Source organism: Stenella coeruleoalba (genome assembly GCF_951394435.1).
Source record: "Stenella coeruleoalba genome assembly, chromosome: 17".
In the NCBI taxonomy this organism is placed as follows: Eukaryota; Metazoa; Chordata; class Mammalia; order Artiodactyla; family Delphinidae; genus Stenella; species Stenella coeruleoalba.
The window spans coordinates 20849921-20876039 of NC_137163.1; the positions used below are offsets into that span (position 1 = coordinate 20849921).

Sequence of the window (26119 nt, forward strand, 5' to 3'; positions counted from 1 at the left end):
ACTGCAATGAAAAGATTATGGAAGGGAAGGAACTGGAGGTAGAAAACATGAACAATTCTTTGAAGAAATTTTGCTGTAAATGGTAGTTGAGAAGTGGTGCCGTAGCTGGAAAGGGATGTAGAGAGAAAGGAAAGTTTTTAAAATATTGAAAATAGTGTTATGTAATAATTATCAAATAGGTCCTTGGTGAATGGTAATGTGGTGTATGGTTACCAGACAGACATAGAGGGTGGCAGCGTTGGATTAATAGCCATTGATCTGTTAGAACCTAAACAGAAGATACCATGACCCACCTTCGCCTCTGATACTCATGGTCTCACTGTGCGAAAGAAATGAGTGATGACAGTCGGGAAGCAAGAAAAAATATGGAAGACCATAGAGACTAACTGATGTGTTGCTTAAAATATTAGATTTCACCTCAGTTTGTCTTTCCAAGTGTGCATAAAGGTCACTGATTTTGTGCTACCAGTAAGATGTATGAATGAGAAGTCCCATTTCCAATTAGATTAATCATTGCCAAATAGAACAGATGAATAACTTGGAGAATTGGATGGTTACATATAAATATACTTTATAAATTCCAAATGTTCTAGAATAAATGCTGGTTAAAAAACGTTCTGTGAATCTTTGGAAATTTGCTTATTTAAGATTAAAATTAGGGCTTCCCTGGTGGCACAGTGGTTGAGAGTCTGCCTGCCGATGCAGGGGACACGGGTTCGTGCCCTGGTCCGGGAAGATCCCACGTGCCGCGGAGCGGCTGGGCCCGTGAGCCATGGCCTCTGAGCCTGCGCGTCCAGAGCCTGTGCTCCGCAATGGGAGAGGCCACAACGGTGAGAGGCCCGCGTACCACAAAAAAAAAAAAAAAAAAAGATTAAAATTATTCTTCATGTCTTGATTTCATTAAAAAAATTTTTTTGATGTTTTGTTTTGGAAAATTTCAAACATATGCAGAGGTAGAGAGAGTGATTTCCTCATGTACACTTCACCCACCTTCAACAATTGTCTACTCACTGCTAATCCTGTTTCTATCCCCTCACCCACTCCTCTTTCCACTTCTTGAGGATTATTTTATAATACATCCCAAACATCTTATGTTTTAACCTGTGAATATTTTAATATGAATCTCTAAAGGATAGTGGCACTCTTTTAATATATAACCACAATACCATTTCACACCTAAAATAAACAATTCCTTGGTATCATCTTTTTGAACCCTACCTTCCATTAGCTAGTGGATAAAGAGTTTGTCCAGTTGGAAAACGCTGCTCTTTTTAAGAAATCTAGGAATGCCCACATAACACTGAGCAAGACATATTAACCTGGCCACACCTAGATGCATAGGAGGTTGGTAAATGTCATCTTTTAGCTGGGTGCCATATGCCAATCTAAAGAAAAAGGGAAAGATATTGGGAAGTAATACGCAGTTTTTGTCACGGAACTCAATATAGAATAAAGATCAACAGTAAAGGAGAAAATCAGCAGATCTCAGGAGAAATGAATGGTGAATGTGTTGAGGAAAATAAGTATGTCATTAGATATCCAAATATCACTAATAGTAACTACAATAATATTAAAAGAATAACTACTATTTACTGAGCTCAAACAATGTGCCAAGCACCATTCTAGATGCTCTAGATATGTCATCTCATGTAATGAGCACCACAGCCGCGAAGGTGTAGATATAAGTAGCCTGATTTTACAGATGAAAAAACTGAGCCTCATGAAGTTAAGCAGCTTACTCAAGGTCACACAGCTACTAAATGGGAAGAGCCATGATGCAAACCCAGGTCTACCTGGTTCCAAAGTCTGTTCTCTAAAAATCCTTTCCGCTTTCTGTGGTCCACGTACCAACAGCTTCTGAATTACCTGGAAGCTTGCTAAAGGAAGGAAAAAAAAAAAAAAAAGGCAAATTCTTGGGCCCCGTCCCAAGCAGCTGAATGCAAATCTGCAATTTAACAGAATACCGGGATGCGTTTTAAACCCATTAAAAGTGGAAAATCACTCTCTTCCACCCTACTATGAATATACCAGGCCTCACTGATAATAAAACATCAACTCTAGTCTTAGGGAAAGAATTTTGATCTATTTTGTTACAGTGTGAGTTTCTATAGTAATATTAATTCCTCACTTACAATTGGCAGATAGGGGAATGATTTCCAAATGACACAGAAGTTACATTAGTTCAGATGTGATTTCTTTTTTCCCTAACACATTAATTTTTTGCCCCCATCAAGTTAATGCAAAGCCCATTAACACAGGACTGTACATGATGCCCATTTCCTTCCACTCAGCTCTTGGCTCCATTGAGCCCCGCACTGTGTCTTTCAAGTGCTTACTGCAGGAGTTTCCCTTATCTCATAACCTAGCAGCTTCTATCTTTCTTTACACCTTTTCCATCAAGCTACTTACACCTACTTTTTTTCACGGGCCTCTCACTGTTGTGGCCTCTCCCGCTGTGGAGCACAGGCTCCGGACGCGCAGGCTCAGCAGCCATGGCTCACGGGCCCAGCCACTCTGCGGCATGTGGGATCTTCCCAGACCGGGGCACGAACCCGTGTCCCCTGCATCGGCAGGCAGACTCTCAACCACTGCGCCACCAGGGAAGCCCTCACCTACTTTTTATACTGTATCTACTATATTACTTCCTTGATTAGTGGTAATTTAACATCTTTGAAGTTTGCAAGGATTTTTTATTAAGATGTTACCATTTTTGTTCTCTGCATTCCTTTTAAGAGCTCTACCCCAGCCCTATTTTCCTGCAGTTTGCCCTACTATTTTTAGTAAGCAATTTGCAGGATGAAAAGAACAATGTATATTACATTATAACAAAAACACCTGCATTCTGGAATGACTGGAGGGGTTCAGAGGAAACACTATCCATCTGCTTTTGGGTAAGCACCCATTATTGTCAAAGATGTCTCTCTTTTTTTTTTTTGCGGTACGCGGGCCTCTCACCGTTGTGGCCTCTCCCGTTGCGGAGCACAGGCTCCGGACGCGCAGGCTCAGCGGCCGTGGCACACGGGCCCAGCCGCTCTGTGGCATGTGGGATCTTCCCGGACAGGGGCACAAACCCATGTCCCCTGCATCGGCAGGCGGACTCTCAACCACCACGCCACCAGGGAAGCCCAAAGATGCCTCATTATTACAGAAGAGATCATGGGCTTCAAAGTAGAGGAAATGCATCAAAACAGTCAAGGACAAAAATGTCCAGCTAAGGAGTTAAAAGTGCTCCCAGCATGGAAATGTTGTTAGCATAATGAAATTTTCTAAGAAAAGTCAAAGTGATTATCATAGACCCTGACCCAGCTTCTGCTTCTGCAGCTTCCACTGGCCTCAACCTCAGTCATTGACAAATTCACATTCCCATGAGGCCCAGAGAACTGCACATCCCTGAGGCCACTCCTGGCCCCTAGTAATTTTTCTTTGCTGACACCTACCTGTCTGAACAGACCGTGCAGCCTTGACAGGGATGTTTGCAGGCCCTCTCCAGAGCAGAATCCTGATTCAAAATGACATGCCTGAAGCTGAGCATGTGACTATGAATGAAATCTACCATTTCTCTGATTTATAAAACCCTCTCTCACACATGCCGTTATCACTAACTTATTTAATATCTAGAATATTAAGAATTGAATACCAATGTTTTGTCTTTAATCCCGCCGCTTCTTAAATATAATGCATCTGATTATAACATTTTTGACTATGACTGTTGTCCTTAAAATGTGTTCCCTTTTTCATCAAAATATTACCAATCCTTTTTAGGGATAAAAAAAAATATTGTTGACAGTAGAAGAAAAGCAAGAATCTACAATTTTTTTCAGTCATTTTCTGTCCATTTTTCTCTATTTAGCCCACAATCTGAAAGGGGCTAGTCACTCTTTCTGGACTTTAATGAACTTTAGAAACCACAGGCAACAAATATTTTATACTTTGATTTTTCTTTATTTAAATAATTTTTAAATTCTGGTGCAACATACTTAATACTCATCCATTATTAATATTGAAATACTCCTGAAAATCTATCCATTTGCCTTATTCCTCTCTTAATCTAACCCCTCCTACTTATGATATATTTTTTATGTCATAGAGCATTATGTTTTGAAAGTTTAGCAATTCAGAGAAACAAATCTATGAAATTGTGTTTAAACCTTAAACAACTCTGTTACTATGTGTTGATCATCTATTTCTGTAACAGTTTTTATCTCATGAAAAGTCTCAGTTGTGTGAATGTGTGTGTGTGTTCCTGAAATAATAAGACATAGAACACAGCTGCTTTATAAACATGCTTAAGACAGAGGCAGCATCCAGTTCTTCAGACAGTGATTATCCCAAATCATACAAGTCATTAACTGAGGAAGCAGGAAAGAAAAGCAGAGTATTCCAACTGGAGGAAGATTAGATCTGCAATTTAAGTCTGTCCTGCCATGGTTTTAGTCAAACAAATTCACAATTATTAAAATTGCAAATTTTACATTGCAAAATTGCACACTCACCAAATAAGTATTTCCAGGTAAAGGAGATATTAACTGCAGCTAAGTTCTGTAGCAAGAAAAATTAACTAGCTCAACGTTGTGTGTAAGGAAATGAATGAATATGTTGATAGGATGGGACTTCAAGCCAGAACAGAATATATACCTTGTTCAAAAGAATCAAATCCACAGATTTAGGGAATTAGGGTTATATGTGAAGAAAATATTAAAGAAATCCATGAAAGGGAAAGTGGGCTGCAGTGGAGAGCTACTGGGTAAGAATAAATGGTTCAAGAGAAAAGAAGTGATAGTACCTTGGGAGTTCAGTACTGGAGAGAGAGAGACATTACAATTGTAATCAAATAAGGATTACAAAATGGGCATAGAGCGAAGTATAGTTAAGAGGGGCATTTAGAGTATTAGGTATTTACTGATGTTCTTAAAAGCTGAATATTTGATAAATATTTGCCATACCTTGCCAGCTATTTCATTACTCAGAAGCTAGAAGGTTCAAGAGTAATAGTCACAATTTATTGAGTAATTACTCAGTTTCAGCCACTATGCTAAGTATTTCATATATATGATCTTATTTAATTCTTTCATCAGTCATAAAGAGTATGGCCTCCATTTTTGTAGATAAAGAAATCAAAACCCAGAGAAGTATAATAAATTGCATATGGTAAAACAGCTGGGAAGTAGAAGAGATGGATTTGAACCCAAAGCCCATATTCATAACCATCCTTCAAAGATAGAGGGAAAAAAGTCTTAGATAAAAAAGTAAGCTGTTGATTTAAATGTTAGATTTGTTATTAGAAATTAGTAAAACAGAATTGTTTCTATTCAAATTAAGAGGAAATCTATGTGGTCCCACTGACAAAAACTCTAAAAACTAATGTAATATAAGAAAGACAGGAAGTGGCAATGCATATTCATCTGAACATATTTTGAAATGGAGACAGATTTAAACTGAAATTTAATATTAACAATGAAGAAGGATTCACCATGCAATGTAGTCTTATCCATGTAATCCTTAACCTGACTCAAAACTCTTCCCAGGCGATTAGTTTTAGATTACTTTGTAGCTGATATGCTTAAATTATTTCGAAGTGTTGAATTAAATCGTTCACTGGCAGAAATTGAATTTTTCTGTTGTAAAGAGTTTGTTAATGAGTGAGTCTGTGTTTGGTTGGTTGGTTGGGTTTTTGTTTGTTTGTTTTTTGGGGGGTGGGTTTTTGGTTTTGTTTTTGTTTTTTGGAGATGATGACACAATTGCCAGAGTTGAGTTTATGAAAAGCCACACCAGCAGGAAGGATTTAAATGTTTTAAACATTTAATCTGTATTGGTTGAGGGAAATCACAATGAAAATAATAAAAGTGCTTGCACCCCTTCCCTACTTAGCTTGGGATTTCAACAACTATCCTTAATGGCAGCCTCTTAAAGTCCCCATTAAAAAAACAAAGGGGGCTTCCCTGGTGGCGCAGTGGTTGAGAGTCCGCCTGCCGATGCAGGGGACAGGGGTCCATACCCCAGTCCGGGAAGATCCCACATGCCGCGGAGCGGCTGGGCCCGTGAGCCATGGCCGCTGAGCCTGCGCGTCCGGAGCCTGTGCTCCGCAACGGCAGAGGCCACAACAGTGAGAGGCCCGCGTACCGCAAAAAAAAAAAAACACACAAAGAAAAGAACAAATAAACAAAAAATTGCCCAATTAAAATAGGATAATCACTTTTTTTTTCTTTTTCTTTTTTTTTTTTTTTTTTTTTGCGGTACGCGGGCCTCTCAGCGGCCATGGCTCACGGGCCCAGCCGCTCCGCGGCATGTGGGATCTTCCCGGACTCGGGTATGAACCCCTGTCCCCTGCATCGGCAGGCGGACTCTCAACCACTGCGCCACCAGGGAAGCCCCAGGATAGTCACTTGATGAAGCTTTGAGTTCCAGCTGCCATGACCACTTGGCTAATGGACTCCTGCTTGTGAGTTAAACCCTGCCCCAAGCAAAAATCAGGTGACACAGAATAAATGGAGCACAAGGCTGCCCACTTTCTTATCCACCTGTTGCTACAACATAGGAAGGTTAAAAGTGAGTTGTGTTGTATAGTGTTAAAACCCTCGAAGGGTCCAGGGCAGTTGAAAAACTAGCATACACCTGGGCTGGGTTAAAACTGCTAGGTGTCCACATCAAACGATGGTAATCTTATCCTCTACTCTGGCTAGGAGCATTTTGTCTAGCTCAGGGTGCCATTCTTTAGGGAAAAAAAAAAAATTATAGGGGAGAATAATTGTGATAATGACAATGAAGATAGTAATAAAAATAACTTAGATTACTTGTAACATGCCATGCACCATTCCAAATGCTTCTACACGTATTCATGAATCCTCACAACAATCCTCAGGTGAGAAACCGAAAGCACAGAGAGGCTGTTACTCATGGTCATAAAGGCAGAAATTGGCAGGGCCGTTTTGTAAAGCCCTTAAGTTTGGGGCGGGATGGGGACCTTTTTTTTTTTTACATTAGTAGTGTTATCCTAAATATCAATAATACAGAGGATCAGGGAAGACTCTCTTGTGGAAGTGACTTTTGAGCTAAGAGTGTAAGATTAAGAATTAGACAAAAGGAGACGGGATGGAAATGCAAGACTATTCTAAGCACAGAGAACAGTGAGTGCAAAACTCTTGAGCTCTGTTGGTTTGATGACTGGAGCACAGTGAGGAAGAGAGGGGCAAGAGGGTCAGGAGACAGGGGCTGGATCATTGTATCATCTTAAGTACTTTGGGTAATAGCACATAGGCAGATACTATCTCACTATATCGTCATTATATCCCAGGCCCTAGCTATCTTAGTATGCGGTTCAGAGAAGACCGTCTATAAATATAGGTTGACTGAATGAATGAACCCCTACATTTTAGAGAACTTATTTAAGGGATTTATGTTACATTCGTTGCTACAGAACCATTTAAACGAATTTTTATGTAAGGGGCACAGAAAACTACACAAAGGTTTTTTTCTCTTTAAAACAAGCCCAAGAATAAAGTTACATCCAATCAGCGCTTCCTTGGCAAGCACTGCGCGCGCGCCGCTTGCCAGTTCCGCGACGCTAGAAGACCCTCTAGCAAGAGAATCACCTTTGCGCTTGCTCAGTTCGGGACTGCTCAACCAGAAGGCGGGTTCCAAAGAAAAGGAAATGGTCGCTGCGCCTGCGTTGCTCCTTCTGGGTCTTAGGCTGGCTGCGCAGGCGCACAGGTACCATTTTGACCGTAAACATCCTGCCGATTTGAACCGAGGATTTGGGCGGCAGGAAGAGCCGCGGCGTAACGGCAGCCATCTTGTTTGTTTGAGTGAATCGGGAAGGAGGCGGCGGCCGTGGCGGCGGCGGGAGCAGCTCCGAAGCTACACCTCACAAGTGCTCCCCCCCTTTCCCCGCCCCCTCCCCCGACCCTTTTCCCCTCCCCAGGCCACCCAGCCCGCCCAACTCCCGGCGGAGAACAAGGTAAGATAGTCGGCCGACCCCTTCTTTTCCTCCGGCTCTCTTCCCCCCACCCGTTCCCTGCCGTCTTGCCGTCGGGGACTCCGGAGGAGGGTGGGGGGGAGGGCGAGGGAGACGTCGGCACTGCCTGCGCCCCGGGTCGGGGCAGTGCTGCCACCCTCCGAGCTCCCGAACCGCTGCGCCGCCGCCCAGGCCCCTTGCCCAGGTGCCCACCCTCAGCCGGGACCCGCGCAGCCTGGGCCCGCATCATTGTCTATTGGGTAACAAATGGTTCAGGTCTATTTCAAGGCCAAAGAAGCAGTTACTCGGTCGGTCTCTCGGGGAGACGCGGCTCTGGGCACCAGAGGGCGAGGAGGAGGTTTGAACGAGCGCGCTCTGGGCACCGGGCCGCCTACTCTTCGGGTGAAAATGGCTGTCTGGGAAGACGCGGGATTCGGGGCGGGAGAGGGCGGCGGGGTGGCCGCCCGCGACGCCAGCTCCGAGGGGCCGCAGCCGTCCGCCGAGCGTGGGTGCGGGGGTGGAAGGCACGCGGGCCCTGCCATCGCGGCCACGGTGGGGCCGGAGAACAGGGCGGGCCCCTCGCCAGGGACCAGTGTTGCTCCCCCTTCCCCGTTTTTTTTTTTGTTTTGTTTTGTTTTTTAAAAGGAAAATGGTTACGCTGGAGATATCAAATATTGGCCAGACCCATAGAAAACGCGATCAAGGGAAGTTGCCTCTGATTCTTAGGAAATTAGCATAATTGGTTTTCCTCCCTGGCTTTCCTAGCGATTGAGGATATTGGGTGTTGTATTTGGTGCGGGGGGGGGGGCGTTTCTGACAAATGCCTGGTGTCTCCTTCCTCGCTGAGAAAGGCTTTGAGAATGATCTGCTGTGATAGTGTGGGGTGACACTGTCGAGCTGTGCTGCTGCCAGACTTAGCGGCCTTCTTCAAATTTGAAAGAGGGAAACGCTGGAGGGTTTGGCCGCCTTACGATTTGTTAGGCTTTCAGTGTTCAAAAACGCGCTTGAGTTTTTAAGGGTTTCTGGTAAAGGCTACTGTTCATCGGCTTCCCTTTGCAAGCGAAAGTTAACATCTGCTCTCCGTATATTGTTTAGAATGATCATTGAATTCCAGAAACAAATTCCCATTTTCTTCCAACGAATGTAAATGCCAGGGAGCTGTGTGGTTGTGCGGAATGTTGAAGACAGGCTGCAGAAGCTTTCCTAAGTTGTAGCGTCACTAAATTACTTTGTTTCATGTTGGAAGCAACTAATCAATTACTTTTAAAAAGGCATTGATGAGGATGTATGCCATACCCAATGATTAAATTATTACCAGTTTGTAGATGAGGTGACAGCAGTGCATAACTCAGTGGACATAACACCTTTTTGTATACAAGTCAGAATTACATTGATAGAGCATAGCTTTTACCTTTCTTGTGTTTATAGAGGCAACGCATTAGTACAATCTAGGATTAACTTTTCTTAAGGATGAGAATTTCTTTCCTGGTGAGTTCCTATTTATTGGAACATAAAGATTCTGAGAAGTTTTATCTTTATAGTTTGGTACAGAAGGGAAATTTCTAATATCAGAAATAAAGATTTTGTGGTTTTTGTTTAAATGTTGTGATGTCAGAATTGGTAGGCATGATCATGATAGCTGGTATGTGCTCTGTGGGAGATTTTTTTTCCAAAGTAACTATTTGTGTCTGTAGTGGCATTGTGTTGGGTATGATGTTCTGTTTAATTCTCATAATACTGTTCGGGAAACATCCCCATTTTATAGATGAGAAGGCTAAGACTCAGATGTTAATTCACTTTTAACCCTTACAAAACAACTGTGGAGGGAGCTGAGTTTGAACCTAGGACTGTCCGATTGTAAAACTCTTCTTCAAAGAACATTAGTATCAAAAGGGAGGGGAGCTCTAGGGTGCAGGGTTGGAAATACCTTCTGTCCCTGAGACACTCCCCAAGCACCCCCAAAGAGATGGTTCCATTCTTATCTGAGTTCGATGTTGATGTTTTCTAAGGTTAGTTATCACTGAATTTCCACCTTCCAGTTTTTTATAGTTAGGGAAAGTGAACTACACAGATTAAGCAGCTTAACATGCTAGTTACTGGCAAAGCACTCCCAAAATAATTGTTTTTACTTTGAATAGATGACGTTTGTGTATGCCATAAGTTACAAAAGAAAAGAAGTCCAACAGTACAGAAGGTGTGTCATCAGTTTTGTTTGCACTCCATAGATATTTTTTGCTCATGCAAGTGCGTGTTTGTATACATGTATAGAGAGAGCTCTCTTTTATCATTGTTTAAGAGTGCATGGGAATTCTATTGTATGATTGTATTAATTTGCTAAAAGTCACTATTAAGGGCTAGGTAGGTTATTTCTAATACTTTGCTATTAAAGGTCATGCTGGCAAGGCAACATAGTGTTTAGTTAGACTTGTGGGCTCTGAAGTTCAAGTTCCACTCGCATTAAATGCTGGTGACCTTTGCCACATTCCTTATCCTCTCCTTTTCTCCTTTTCCTGGTTTGTAAAATGGGCCAGTATTTATCTTCTAAGACTATCACGAAGAGGATGGACACATAAAATACTTAGAGCTTAGTAAGTTTTTGGTTTTTTTTTTTTAATTGTTATTATACATCCTCAAATATACTTTTGGTTTATTACTGGAAGTGCAGTTTCTTGCTGGAAAGTATGAGATGTTGCCACATTGCCCTTCAAAGAGGTCATACCAATTTATGCAACCAGTATCCTGCCCTGCTTTTTAACAGATGAGTGAAATATTATAATGATTTAACATCATTGTAGAAACATGAGCTGTAATTTGACTTTGGTTTTTTAGAAACATCTTAAAGAAATCGCCGTTTTTGCGTTCCTGAATATGTTCTAAATTATCAGTCTGTCATTTCACATCAGATTTAAATTACTTTTTAGGATCAATTTTTAAAAGTTGTTTGCTGCTTTAGAAAAAAATTGAGCAATCATGAAATTGGTAAGCTGTGCTTTTTGACCAAATGCAGACTTTCTGCTAAGATCTTTTGTAAAGAATTAGCAAAATTTAGAATCTTTAAAACTTTGAACCAATCTTCTTTAAAGATTGGTTAAAGGTTTGGTATTACTAAGGGAAAAAAATGGTTTAAAAGGCAACAACGATTACACTTTATTCTTATTTAGGTACAAGCCAATAGTTGACCCACTGCTGTACATCAGGCTTCCTTTAGTTATTAAGGTGATTTCCTCTTGCTAGTTGTTTCCCAGATTAATTTTAGCACCACTCTGCTTTAGTTACTCCCCATCCAATGCCAAGAAAGCATCCGTTTAGGAATCTCTGCCTGGGCATAGCTGGGATATTTTAGGCATGGTACTCTTGACTAGCAGCTGAAGTGCTGGCCATGAACTGCTGACACCTGTTGAGACGTGCCAGTTTCAATTTCTAAAATTTCCAGAATTTTTTACATGTATCAATTATGAGATCACTTGGTGTATTTCATTTCCTTGTTCATTAAACACTTATTTAGTAGTTGACACGCAGCAGGGAGTATTCTAGGAGTATTCTCTTATTCTAGTAAGAGTTTTTTTTACTTATTTGGAACATGACTATCTTCTATAGTGATACTTGGAGCTTATTGTGTATGACAGTGATTGTATTTCTGAGAACATAGAGCTATATTGGATTTCTACAAAATCCTGTAGATTATATTTATAATGCTGTAGAGGCAGCTTAATTTTTATGCTAACAAACTTTAAGGCTTGAAGTAGGAGGCTCTCTTTGATTATAGGAAGCAAATTTTGATCTGCTAAGTGGAATAGAAGGTGCACTTGAGGTGTTGTTATTTAATGCTTTTACCTTAGAGCATTTGATCCGAATTCTTCCTAGTTTAGTATTCCTTAGTTCTTTTCTTAACTCCACATTTGAGAGAAAAAGTTCACATCATTAGGCAGTTGATGAAGCCTATTTTATTTTTTTCTTCAGAGAAAATTTTCCTAGTGTGAATTAATGATCCCCTGGAAGCATCTGGTTCAGAGATTGAAAATTCCATTAAGTGATGGAAACTGGAGATGAGGCAAACCTGACTGAATTACTCTTGCACCACCCTCCCAAACATTTTTTTTTTTTTTTTTTTTTTTTTTGCGGTATGTGGGCCTCTCCCGTTGCGGAGCACAGGCTCTGGACGCGCAGGCTCGGCGGCCATGGCTCACGGGCCCAGCCGCTCGGCGGCATATGGGATCTTCCCGGACCGGGGCCCGAACCCGTGTCCCCTGCATCGGCAGGTGGACTCTGAACCACTGCGCCACCAGGGAAGCCCCCTCCCAAACATTTTTGACAGGCATAAAATCTCTTGCCTGGGATACATTAACTAATATGTATTATTTTCTGTACCTTATTGGAAAGAATGAGTATAGTTTTTACTTGAAAGTACAATAAGCAAACTTCTTGTTTAAAATTTACAGTCCCTTTGTAAAAACATGAAAATTCAAGTTAACTTACTCTGGATCTTTTTTCTTAAGCTAATTCAAAAGAAATTGTGCATTCCCAGTAGCAGTGTATGAGAAATGGCAGTGTCTCTGTATCCCCACCAGCATTTGCTTCCTGTTGCCATTATGTTCTATTTTAGCTCCTATAAGAGGTGTGCAGTGATATCTTATTGGGTCTTAATTTGCATTTTCCTAATGACTAGTGATGCTGAGCATCTTTCTTGTTTTTAATTTGCCATCGGTATATTCTCTTCCTTGAAATGTCCTTTTTTTTTTTGCCCATTTCTAGTTGGATTTTTTTTTTTTTTAACTCTTTTAGTTTTGACAGTTCTTTATATATTCTGGATCCAGGTCCTTTTCAGATATGTGGTTTGCAAATATTTTTTCCCATCTTCTGTCTTGTCTTTGCATCCTCAGTGGACTCCTTCATGTTAGGTTCTTTTCCTTTATAGGACATGTTTTTGGTACAATGTCTAAAAATTCTTACCAAGCTTTAGATATCAAAGGTGTTTCTTTGTGGTTTTCTCCTTAAAATTTTATAGTTTTACATTTAAGTCTGCGATTTATTTTGACTTAATTTTTATATAATATGTGAGGTTTGGGTTGAGGTCTTCTTTTTTTTTTTTGGCCTATGGGTGATGTCTGATCACTCAAGCGCCATTTGTCAAAGACTAAAAGACTACCTTCCTTCTTTGAATTGCTTCTGTATCTTTGTGAAAAATCAGTTGGACTTAATTGTGTGGATCTATTTCTGGGTTCTCTGCTCCATTGATCTGTGATTGATCTGTGTATCTTTCTCTTCACACAGTATTGACTGTTGTAGCTATATAATAAGTCTTAAAATTGGGTAGACTGATTCTTCCCACTTTATTTTTCTTTTTCAAAATACTTTTAGCTATTCTGGGTCTTTTGCCTTCCCTTATGAGTTTTAGAAAAATCTTGTCAGTAGCTATTAAAAAACCTCATTAGAGTTTTGATAGGAGCAGTGTTAAAGTTTCTTTAAAAGCTAAAGGAACACTTATCATGCTGTCCAATAACACCACAGAACATTTGTCTTGGAAAAATGAAAAATTAACATTCACCAAGTCTGTGTACACTAATATTTACAGTAGCTTTATTTGAAATAGCGAAAAACTGGAAACAACCGAATGTCCTTCAATAGGTAAATGGCTAAGCAAATTGTGATACTATAACCACCCCCATGGAATGCTGCTCAGCAATGAAAGGGAACATACTGTTAAGACATGCAACAAACACTTGGATGAATTTGTATCATGATGCTGAATCCAAGAAGCTGTTCCAAAAAGTCACATACTGTATGATTCCGTTTATATAACATTCTCAAAATGCTAAAATTTGAGTAAAGAACAGAGCGGTGGTTGCCAGGACTTAGGAATGGTAGGGAGCAAGGGATAGGTGTGACATAAGTTTTAAAAGTTTTTAAATTTTAATTAGTTTTCATGTGTTTTGGGTGTGCTTGAGTTTCTTTCTGTAAAAGCATGACTTACCTTTTTTTAGTGTTACGGACATTTCAGAAAAAATTCAGTTGGCAAAATAGATTTTCTAAAGTTTTCTGTGGAAAAGGGAAAATACATGATATAAGGGAAATTATCTTTTTACACCGTTCACATGCTCTCCAAGCTGGAGTTCTGCAGGCTGCCTTTTTTTTTCTTAGGTATTAATACATTAGGTTACTAAAAGGAAAATAAAAGAATAACATACTTGTGTTTCTACTAAGACTGTTTCAGTCATGAGTTAAATTGTATACTGTATCATTGTCCTGAATTTAGTGATCAAGTGCTTTCCAGATTCCTGAGTTGAGAAAACTATACAATGCTTATCTTTTTAAGGCTCAGCTTTTGAAAACTGCTTACCTGTAAAATGGGGCCAACCCACTTACTTATCTGCTTGGTGAAATATGAAATGCTTGTCATGAGGTAGCAATTATTATATAATGCATTTAGCTAAGAATCTCAGTTTTTAATGGGGTTCTAAACATGGAAATTTCCTCATTGATTAATATCTGTGCCTGAGTGTTCTTCTTCTTGGACATTCTTTTCTTGTCATGAAGAATATATTTTCTGGCTTTTGGCCAGAAGCAGACTTATTTTTACAGTTAGTAATCAGGATAGGAATGGAATTAACACTTGATGGAACTTCAAAAAGAAGAGTTTTCTGAAGACAGTTTTTACTTAAAGGAAAAAAACCAAACTAGCACTTTTAAGATGACAGTAGGGCATGGAAGTGACCTGACTTGTCCCCTTACCTTTCAGCTTAGCATTTGGGGGGATCTTTTCTTACCTTCTCAAAATTAAACAATAGATTGTTTTTTATATGCATACTATACTTCACTCAAGCCTTTCATAGTTTTCATATTTAGAAGAATAGGAGACTTTTATTTTCAGGTTTCTTGTATGTCTTGATAAATAATTCAGTTCTCATGTGGTGTTGTTTGCATTAACTTTTTGTCCCCTTCAGGTTTCCTCCTGTTTCATAGTCAACCAGAACAATGTTCTACGCACATTTTGTCCTCAGTAAAAGAGGGCCTCTGGCCAAAATTTGGCTAGCGGCCCACTGGGATAAGAAGCTAACCAAAGCCCATGTGTTTGAGTGTAATTTAGAGAGCAGTGTGGAGAGTATCATCTCACCGAAGGTATGTTTGATGTTGATATTTTTATTCACTTCGTTGATTGTTCATTGATGTGTGAAATAGAATTCTATAAAAACAGCTTCTTAGGTAGGCACCGATGTATACTGGAGGTAAAGAAAATCCATAGCCAGAGTTTCAATTTGATACTTTCTTCTCTTTAAAAATTCTGTTGAGTATACAGATATCTTCATTTGCCTCTTTCAGTGGCAGATAAGTATGGTCGGACAGTACCCAAATATTTTATATTTAACTTTCTAGATGTTTTTTATACTAAATATGTGTATAGGTATTCCTGATTGAGGAATTTACAAAGTTTTCAAAATAAGGACCCATTAGTTAGAAAATGTTGCAGGGGCCAGATCTAACTATTGATACTTTATCCACGTAGCAAATAGTATCCAGAACACTTGCTCCACCTCAGCTTCCCAGGCCTACTTGCCGTTTCTTGAAGATACCAGAACTTTTCCCCATCGTAGAACTTTTGTACTTGGCCATCTTTCCCTAAATATTTAATTACTGTGTTCCCCTAGAATGGAAGCCTTATGAATGTCCTTACCTTATCTGCCTTGCTTACTACTCTGTTTCTAGAGGAGATTTTATTGATATCCTCTGAAACTTCTGAAGCAGTGGTTTCCACCCTTCTATTTCACAAATAGTATGACTTAATATGTGTTTTTTGTGTTGCCAAGGAAAGACCATTCAAACAAACAGTCACAATTATAGCTACTAACATCATGAGCATTTCATTGAGGAACAGACAGGTTGACTTTAAAAATGTATGAAGGGCTAATCTCAAAGGTATAGTCCTTGAATATAATTTTTATATATCCACATACACACACATATCACATCTGTGTTTTAAAGGTCCTTTCCTGGGCTTTGTATTTATGCATATGCATACACACATACATGTACCAGTTTTCCTATTTTGAAAGCATTCCAGATTGCAGCTCCCTGCATCAGCATTGGGAGCTCCTCTTAGAATTAACAGTTTGGACAATGCTGGTATAGTGTGTTAAATAAGAGTAGTTCTTTACTACTGAAGGAGCAAGGGCATCCCAGGAACAAAGGTGGGATGTAGCAGAGACTTGTTCAGAAAAGTTTTCTGGGAAAATAAATGTTTCACAGGAGAGAAGTGAAAGTTTGTATTTGGAATTAGATTAAATTATAAAATTTCTATCTGTATATGGAAATTCAACTAGTCTTAGAGTTATAGTGTAGAATTTATTGGTGTTAAAGATGTTTCTATTATGTTATTTCTAAGACAATACTAATTAGAAAACTTTACAAACAGGGGGAAATAAGTGACCTGTAGTTCTACCACCTAGAGAAACCTTTAGTATTTTGCTGTGTCTTCTAGACTTTTATGGGTGCATGTGTTATACATGTAATTTTTCTCCTTTTTTATGCATGTATAAAAAAACTGCACTGTTAAGTTTTGTAACAGGACTGCATTCAGGAAAAGCTCTGTTCATAACTCTGCCATCATTTTTAATGGTTGCATTGTACATTGTCATAGTCTTTTACCCACAGAACTTAAATACACAAAAAAACCCAGAAACACAACTAGACCAAAATTGAAGTGAGGTTATTTGTGTTTTCATAAATTCTAATGTGTATGGTTATGGGGAGCTGCTGCAGACACTCTTGGGAATGTTTTAATAAACGGCATGTGCACTGCATTACCTTTATAATATTCAAAAAGCTCTGAATTCCAAAACACATTTGGCCCCTAGGACTTCATATAAAGGATTATGGACCTGAAATTTATCATTTTGATTGTGTATGATTTGTTTGACCAGCTTCTTTTGGGAGGGAGGGAAGTAATCCATATTTTTTCCAAATTTTTTGAATTTAATTCCTCTGGTCTGTATAATGCAACCATTAAAAATTATGATAATGCTATGAACAGAGCTTTTCCTGGCTGCAGGCTCATTACAAAACAATATAATACAGTTTTTTGTGTACACATGCACACAAAAAGAAAAATTGTGTTTATGCATATATAAAAGCCTAGAAGGCATATTAAAATATTACTAAAGGTTTCTCTAGGTGGTAGGATTACAAGTTTTTGTTTTCCTCTTTTTAAAAAACAGCCATTTAGTAACTGTTACTTGTAAAATCTTTTGTTCTCTGTCTTTCCTTAATGTTGATGTTTAGGAATATAATTATTGGAGCAGGTGATATACTTATTTAAGATATCTGATGTGCATTAACAATTGTTCTGTGGGGAAATTGCACCAGTGTGCACTGCTGGTGGAATTGTTTGAGAAGATGATATTTTCTTTTTATAGGTCTGCTTACTGAGTTAGGTGAATGGAGAAAGGAGAAATTGAACTCTTTTCTTGAAATTGCTAAGTGTGGCTAACTTTAACATCCATAAGCAAGTATTGAGGGTGATTTGGCTTAAAAGGATAACAAACTTTTTCATAATATGTGCAGAGTACTTTGTACCCCATTAGGGACACTACAACTTTAAAAACCATTTCTAAGTGTGTTTTTATTTGATTGATTGATTTTGTTTTATTGTGATAGAATATATCACAATAGATATCTCCACAGGGTGAACTGACCTGAAAATTTCTAATGTCTGCTTTTGTTGTGCAGTTCTTGTGGGTGAAATGTTGGTTTAGTCGTTTAGAACAAGTGGCAGACAAATTGCTCCTTGCAGCTGCATGCGTTCTCTCTCCCCCCTTCCCCTCTCCGTCTCTGGTTGGAACAGCCCCTCTTAAATCCCTGCAGATCAGAGTTTTCCTTGGATGTATAGCCTGTGTTCTTGATTATACCTCCACTCTTAACATGAGCTAGTTCAACAGCAAAAATGCCACACCTCATTTTACCTATTCTGGGACTGAACTCTGAACCAAACTAATCCAGAAAGAAAGACTTGGCCCAAACACCACCTTTTTATTTAATGAGGTGACTTCTTTATTATCTGCATTTTTAAGAAATTTACTTTGAGGTAACATTGATTTATAACATTATATAGGTTTTATATTTCTACTTCTGTATACCCCACAGTGTGCTCACCACCAAAAATTTAGTTTTCATCCATTACCATACAGTTGATCCCCTTTAGCCATTTTGCCTTTCCCCCACCCCTTCTCCTAAGGTAACCACTACTCTCTTCTCTGTATCTCCATGTTTTTGTTTAAACACCACCTTTTAAAAGTTGCTAATTCTGGACAAGGTAATGGCATGCCAAGATTGGGGGTTTTTTCCCTCCTTTTTTCTTAGGTGAAGGTGCAGTCAGCAGTAATTTTAAATTTCCTAAGACTACACCATAAAGGGAGATTCTCATTTTCCATTATGAGCAGTATTTTAATTGGGTATTATTTTTCATATCAGGGATTTATCATCAGATAAGTCCTAGATTTAGTTATAAATTTATTACAGTTTTAGATACTTAAGAATTTATAACACTAAACTTCATAATTTATGCTGTTATGAGATGTGACCATAAATATAGAGCCTGAGAGTTATTGTAAATCGGATTCTAGACTGCTATAGAGAGTACCCATATTAAATAAGACAATACATTGTATTTGTAAGTTATAAGGAACATAGTGTACTAAGCATAATTTAAACTTTAAGCAAATATTTAACAGCTTTCTTTGCTACTTAAAAATTTGATGTTTTTATGGTGTTATCTGGAAAACAATCTGGTAAAGTTGAGCTCATGTTTTCTTGTTCTTAAAAAAAAAATTCTTATTATAACCAGAGGAATTTTGAATCATTCTATTTAGATTGGGTATTTACTTCTCTCATTCTTTTCCAACTACTCTGTCTCATCCCACATACTGGATCCCCCTAAGCACTGATCAAGATCTACCTTGATAAAATACAGGCTGAGGAATGTATTTTCTTGTGAAGAAAGATGGATACCATTATCCTTTATCAGTTAGTATGCTTTCGAGTCAGGTAATAAAAACTCAGTGAAAAGTGGCTTAAACAATAAGGAAATTAACAGTCTTATTTAACTAGAAGTTTAGAAATAGGAAGATCTAGGTTCAGCAGTTCAAAGATGTCATCCAAGGACTCACCTTTCTTAGTTTAATGGCTTCTTGTCCTCATGCAGACAGCCTTGCAGTTACGGGGGTACTGCAGGCAGCTACAGGCCCCACCTACTCACAGTGCAGGAAGGGGAGAAGGAAGGGAGGGGTATTCGTTGTTTTGTTTTGTTTTAATTGGGAAAATCTTCCTCAGAAATTCTCTGACCTACTTGACTGAGAAGTTGGCTCAGTCAAGCCAACTTCTCGTTGGCTGAACTGGGTTACATGCCCGCTCAAAAACGAGCACCAGCAGAGAAGAATGAGACAGTCATCCTTCAAGACTGGGGACATTTCACTTCCCAAATAAACTCAGAGTTCAGTTAGCCAGCAAGGAGCAATGACTCTAGATTGGCAACCAAAAGTGCCACATACTTCTTAATGTGCTAATGACAACAGTTCATGGATTGCCTTAATACTTGCTTCATAGCTACCTTCACATCTATATTCATTCATGAATTTCTGCCAGTCTATTCTTTGGGTATACTCAGGAAATTTACAGGTAAAGGCAGTGAGAAATAAAATATACATGACTGTGAGGTAACTTCAAATAAATGGTTAAAAGTATGGAGAGATATAAATTGCCTGTGAATTGCACAACATACAAGCTTTGAAGTAGTCTCTAAATCCAGAAAATTAACTTTATAAATTAGAGTAATGTTAATTCACAGGTGAAGATGGCACTCCGAACGTCAGGACATCTCTTACTGGGAGTAGTTCGAATCTATCACAGAAAAGCCAAATATCTCCTGGCAGACTGTAATGAAGCATTCATTAAGATAAAGATGGCTTTTCGGCCAGGTATTGTTGACTTCTTTGTTTTGTTTTTAACTTTGGAGTTAATCGTGTTTAGTTTAAAAACTGCTAAGCAAATATGCTAGATGAGCGTAGTTTGTTTTGTTTTAATTGCAGTACAGGGAACCCCTTAAAAACGGGGCAGAGCTTAGAGAGGCAGTGTTTCAAGGGGAGAAAACCGATTTTATTTTTGTTCTACATATGGAATTACGACAGTTACACCTTTTTTGTTAATCCTTTGGAGTTGCCTTTTTCTTTTAACCCCTTTTTCAGCAATCATCAGAGGTTGAAGTGTGGAAAACTAATTGTTCTGTGATTTTTAAAAAGCTCAGGAAAGGAAATATTAGACTTCTAATTTTTTCCTGAATAATTTTAGTGTATGCTTTTTTTTTTTTTTTTTTTTTTTTTTTTTTTTTTTTTTTGCGGTACGCGGGCCTCTCACCGTTGTGGCCTCTCCCGTTGCGGAGCACAGGCTCCGGACGCGCAGGCTCAGCGGCCATGGCTCACGGGCCTAGCTGCTCCTTGGCATGTGAGATCTTCCCAGACCGGGGCACAAACCCATGTCCCCTGCATCGGCAGGCAGACTCTCAACCACTGCGCCACCAGGGAAGCCCTTAGTGTAGTCTTAAAATCAAATTCACTTTTAGCTTACGTTGTTGAGACTTTATTAAATGTTCTCTATAGTTCTTCGTTGTTGTTTTGTTTTAGGTAATAGTTAATTCTAAATTGGACTCTAGCAACCAAACTTGCATCTGCATAGATAATTACTATTGTATAATTTTTTAAAGCATTGACAAAATTTTATTCTGATTAAAATAATCTCAATGTGTAGGAGAGATGCCTTATACCGTAATTTCTACTGTTGTTATAGTCTTATACTTCCATTTATTTTAATATATAAATAGTGAAATCTTTGACATCTAAGATTTGGTTAAAAGTAAAATATTTAGGCAGCGGCCGATGGTTTCTTATATGTGGCTACTAAGTGTATTTTGCTTAAATAACATGTTTTGTTTCTTTTTATCTTGTAAAGCAATGCATTTTTATTATAGACCACTTGAAAAATATAGGGGAAAATGTAAAGAAAATTGAAATAATTTAATCCCACTTTCCTAAAATAACCAGTTCCTCTTAACATTTGGGGTATTTTCTTGCAGTCATTCCTTTTCCTCATAAATTTCATGCTTATTTAGAAAACTGTTATTAATATTTATTTACTTGTTGATACATCCTTTTAAAGACTTCTCAGTTTAATGCATAATTAGTGCTTTGACCTCTTGTAACACAAGTAATGTGGCTAATGATTATTAAAAAAACAAAAGTACTTGAGCTTCAGTGGTACTTTGCAAATATTATCAACCTTCTGGAAAATAACCTTAAGAAATTATACTTTTTTTTTAACATCTTTATTGGAGTATAATTGCTTTACAATGGTGTGTTTGTTTCTGCTTTATAACAAAGTGAATTAGTTATACATATACATATGTCCCCATATCTCTTCCCTTTTGTGTCTCCCTCCCTCCCTATACTGACTTTACCTTCCTTGACCCCTTGATAATTTTTGGTGTAGCCACAGGTCTTCAAGCTTACCGTTTCTTTTCCAGGTGTTGTTGACCTGCCTGAGGAAAATCGAGAAGCTGCTTACAATGCTATTACTTTACCTGAAGAATTTCATGATTTTGATCAGCCATTGCCTGACTTAGAGTATGTCTCTCTCTCTCTGTCTCTTCTTTTTTTTTTTTTGACTTGGTGTGCAAAAAACATTATTGGCTTACCAAATGCATAGTTTTCTTGGGATGTTTTGACATTGCGTTAACATGTAGCTAGAATGCATGTGCTTTCATTTAGCGTATAAATATGAAACACATAACCTAGAAGTGTTTCTTCTATAAGATCATGTAGAAGATGCCAGCTTTAACACAGCTAAGAGAATTCTGATTTGCTTAGGCCATTGTGTAAACTGAACAGCAGCCTAGCTGTTTGCTTTACATGATGATATCAGTAAAACTTGAACTGTTGCTTCATGATTTTTTTCAGAGGTATATAGTAAAGTCATCTACCAGTTTATCATCTTGGCCAAGCTATACTCAGCCACAATTTTTGTTCTTTTCTTTTTTTAATAAACATATGAGATAACTTTCTATAAAGAGCAAGAAAGGGTCATTGTCACACAACATTTAAGAAGAGAAAGTTGTACAGAGATGGCCATTACAGCAGAATACTGTGGTATGTTTCCCTCTTCTCAAGTCTTCAGAATTCAGCTATGATTACCATGACAGGGAAGTGACTGTCACTTTCCAAGTGATTGAGTAGCACGGTTATCCGAGAAACCCTCTCCACCAATCCCCATTTATTTTTTGACAAATTTGTCTGCTCTTTTAAAAAATGATCTTTGACTTTTAATTATAGGAGTAAATTTATGATTTATTTTGCATTTATTGTGTTAATTAGTGCTAGGCACTATTTGGCTGCTTTACTTTTTCCTCCTTTTCTTTATACTCCTATTTTATTTTTAAAATATTTTTATGGTGGAATTTTTTAACATAGCTGAACAGTAGAGAGATTAGTAAATATTATGAACCCCAGGTACTGATCATCCAGCTTCTTTCATTATCAATATATTGCCAGTTTTATTTCATGTGTACCATTGGCCCTTAGACAGGTTTCACCTGGGAGGGTCTACTTATGTGCAGATATTTTTTCACTAAATACATGCTACAGTACTACACAGTCTGAGGTTGGTTGAATTAGTGGATGCAGAACCACAGTTACAGAGGGCTGTCTGTAAAGTTATATGTGGATTTTTGACTTCAGGGTCAAAATCCCTAAATCCCACATTGCTCAAGGTTTCAGCTGTATTTCTCCAATTGACCTTCTAACAACGGATTATTTTAAAGCAAATAACAAATATTTTATTTCATCTGTAAATACCTTGGAATGTATCTCTTTAGAGGCAAGGAATTTTTAAAACAAAGCCATAACACTACCACAGTTTTTTAAAAATTACAATAATTCTTTAATATAATATACAAGCAGCAATCAAATGCCCCCAGTTGACGCTTAGGCTCCCCCCGCCCTGCTTTGTTTCAGCTACGGTCTATACAGAGTTTCCAGCCTGCATTTGGTTGATATGTCTCAGAAGTCTCTCGTAAGAACCTGTAACAGAGCTACATGTTTTTTGTGTGTTTGTCCTTGCCATTTATTTGCTGAACAAACCTGGTGATTTGTTTGGAAGTATTTACATTCTGAATTTGGTTGATGATGTTCCACATTTGTACTAAACAGTCTCAGAAAAGCCAGTAACTTCAGTGTTCACATAGCCTGTAAGTTGCAGGGCCCTGATGAAAACCCATGCCTATCTAGCCCATGCATCTCTAAGTTTTTGCGCTGTATACCATGTTGCCTTATGTAGTGATTTCAGCATATTATATTTTGCTTGCTGGTCATTAACAGTTTTAAAATTTAAATACAAATTAACTTCCACATCATTTAGATTCTTGGATTGTATTTATTTAATATTAAATATTTAGGCTCCATAGGTTGTATGTATGGTTTTTTTTCTTGCTTATATAAAGAATTGAGATGTGTGTTCCCTTATAAATACATTACAATGAGACTTGAGACTACATTGTATTTGAAATTCTCTTAAAGTGACATCGATGTGGCCCAGCAGTTCAGCCTGAACCAGAGTAGAGTGGAAGAGATAACCATGAGAGAAGAAGTTGGAAACATCAGTATTCTACAAGAAAATGATTTTGGTAATAGAGAAACAAATCATTAGCCACTAGCTATAATGTTAAAATTATGTTATGTAATATATTTAGGGTAACCTAAATTTGGATCTTATATTTGAATTTTCTCATGCACCAGAATCAGTTTATGAAATATAATAAAGATTTAAAGTTTAAACTAGATGTTTTAATATTCGAAGATAAATAAGACTTCAGTAAGCAAATGTGACATTATAATTAAAATAAATCATTAGCCATTTTCTTTTGATTCGGTGATGTTTCTAACTTTTTTTCAACTAATGACCAACTAAAATTTGTTTAGGTGACTTTGGAATGGATGATCGTGAAATAATGAGAGAAGGTAGCGCTTTCGAGGATGATGACATGTTAGTGAGCACTGGTGCTTCTAACCTCCTATTAGAGCCTGAACAGAGCACCAGCAATCTGAATGAGAAGATTAACCATTTAGAATATGAAGACCAATATAAGGATGACAATTTTGGAGAAGGAAATGATGGTGGTATATTAGGTAAGTCACAACAAGGTGATTATTCTAACATAATTTCTTTATTTAGTTGCGGGGTTTTAGAGCAGTTGCTAATTCTTAGTCTTGAGCATCTCTCTAGGTATATATGTGTGAATTGTCACCAGTTGGTTCAGTAAAAGTTTTCTGTAAACCTGTAGCCTAAAAATGTTTTAACAATACCTAATTTTGTTTAAAACTGCTTGTCTTGGAGTTTTAAGTTTTACTAATTCTTCGAAGTGCTCTATTTGTGTTTAAGTAAATATATGTTTTAAAATTAAGAGATTTTTTCATATGTTAAGTGTTTTATACTTTTGTGTACTACCTTGAAGAGAACAGATGCATAATGAATACAGATTTAAATTTTTTAATTTAATCCATTTTAACATTATTTTTCCAGTGATTGGCTATTGTTCTTTTAGCATTTCTTTTTCAAATTGTAACTAAATTACATTCCGTATTTCAGATGACAAACTTATTAGTAATAATGACGGCGGTATCTTTGACGATCCCCCTGCCCTGTCTGAGGCGGGGGTGATGTTGCCAGAACAGCCTGCGCATGATGACATGGATGAGGATGATAATGTATCAAGTAAGCATTTCATGTTCAGTGATCCTGGGCATGACGTATGGCATCCAAAAAGATATTTACTGTAGAAGACCAAAAACTAAAAGTTTCAGCTTTTAATGAGCTGTAAATCTCCTTAAAAACAGTGCTTATGATTGAGTCTGTTTAACCCAGTGTTCCGCCCCCTTTTTTGGGCAATAGGTCAACTGGAGAGACCTCCTTATAACTAGAAAAGTGTTTTTTCTTTGGAACCCGTGGGTTTCTTTCAGTTACTCAAAGGGATTTTTTTCCCCTCATTTGCTGGATATATATTATTAAATAGCCAAGCCTTTTGTGACCAAATTTCTGCTTTTACAGTGGGTGGGCCTGATAGTCCTGATTCAGTGGATCCTGTCGAACCGATGCCAACTATGACTGATCAAACAACACTTGTTCCAAATGAGGAAGAAGCGTTTGCTTTGGAACCTATTGATATCACTGGTGAGCAAACAAACTTTTCGACTTAGAACTTTTTCTAGTTCTGGCTCATGTCCACTAATCTGCTCATTTTAAATATAACTAAACTTCTTTTCTCCTTTGTTAGTTATCTATTATGGAAACTTTAATTCACTTATAATTCGAATATCTTACAGAGTATCTTTACAAGTTGCTGTGAAATAAAAGTATGGAACAAGCTTTCTGCTAATAAATATCGTAGTCTTTGGGGGTTACAAAAATGCCAACAGGTCACATGTGTAACAGAAAGCATTGCAAGGCATTTTTCAGTAAAGTACAAGATTGATCAGTTATCTTCCAAAATTCTAGATTTCTGTGTATGGTTTGGGCTACAATCTGGGAAAATCTAAAAATACTTTTAGCTGGAAATATCAAAGGTTCTAAAATCAGTATTTTTCTTATACTGCTTATTAAGAAGCACAGCAAAGCATATTTAATTGGGGGTGCTGCTTCTGAGTAAAAGAGGCAGTATGTAATTTGGATGAGAAACTTTAAAATTTCTACATGGTGTATGGGTACAATGGGGTAGAATAAGTCATTTACAGTATAATTCAAGTTACTGTTATTACTTCTAAGTAAAACAAGATTAACTTTTTGGGTTTCCTACTTAGAATCTGATCACCAAAAATTCTGATTTGGGCTTCTGGTTTAAAAAGAGTACTTACTGTGTAGCTATATTTAGGAACTAAAAATATAAAAATGAACAAGTCTTTATCCTTGTGGAACTTAAATAATAGGGGAACATGGGTAATTAAGTAAATTATATACTATATTATTGACAGATATTACAGAGATCTATAAACAAGGTAAGAGGGACATAAACTGCAGTGTTTAAAATAGGATAATTGAGCTTAGCCAGCTGTTACAAAAACTTGAACTTTTTAATTTCAAGGA

At 37.9% G+C, this 26119-nt stretch overlaps 1 protein-coding gene across 6 annotated transcripts in view; it reads left to right on the forward strand.

Annotated features, from left to right (window-relative positions):
- RAD21 (RAD21 cohesin complex component) overlaps nucleotides 1-26119 on the forward strand; it is a 146211-nt gene that overhangs the window by 110329 nt on the left and 9763 nt on the right. For 4 of the 6 annotated variants that reach the window (XM_079902305.1, XM_079902309.1, XM_079902306.1 and 1 more), the window contains 7 exons: nucleotides 14893-15067; nucleotides 19785-19914; nucleotides 21513-21612; nucleotides 23560-23666; nucleotides 23962-24168; nucleotides 24629-24754; nucleotides 25088-25210. In XM_079902305.1, the coding sequence (XP_079758431.1) occupies nucleotides 14924-15067; nucleotides 19785-19914; nucleotides 21513-21612; nucleotides 23560-23666; nucleotides 23962-24168; nucleotides 24629-24754; nucleotides 25088-25210 (937 nt within the window). In that variant the 5' untranslated portion in view covers nucleotides 14893-14923. Of the gene's footprint in view, nucleotides 1-7639; nucleotides 7955-7982; nucleotides 10146-14892; nucleotides 15068-19784; nucleotides 19915-21512; nucleotides 21613-23559; nucleotides 23667-23961; nucleotides 24169-24628; nucleotides 24755-25087; nucleotides 25211-26119 lie in introns of those variants that run through there. The other 2 variants (XM_079902307.1, XM_079902308.1) reach the window with 2 other exon arrangements.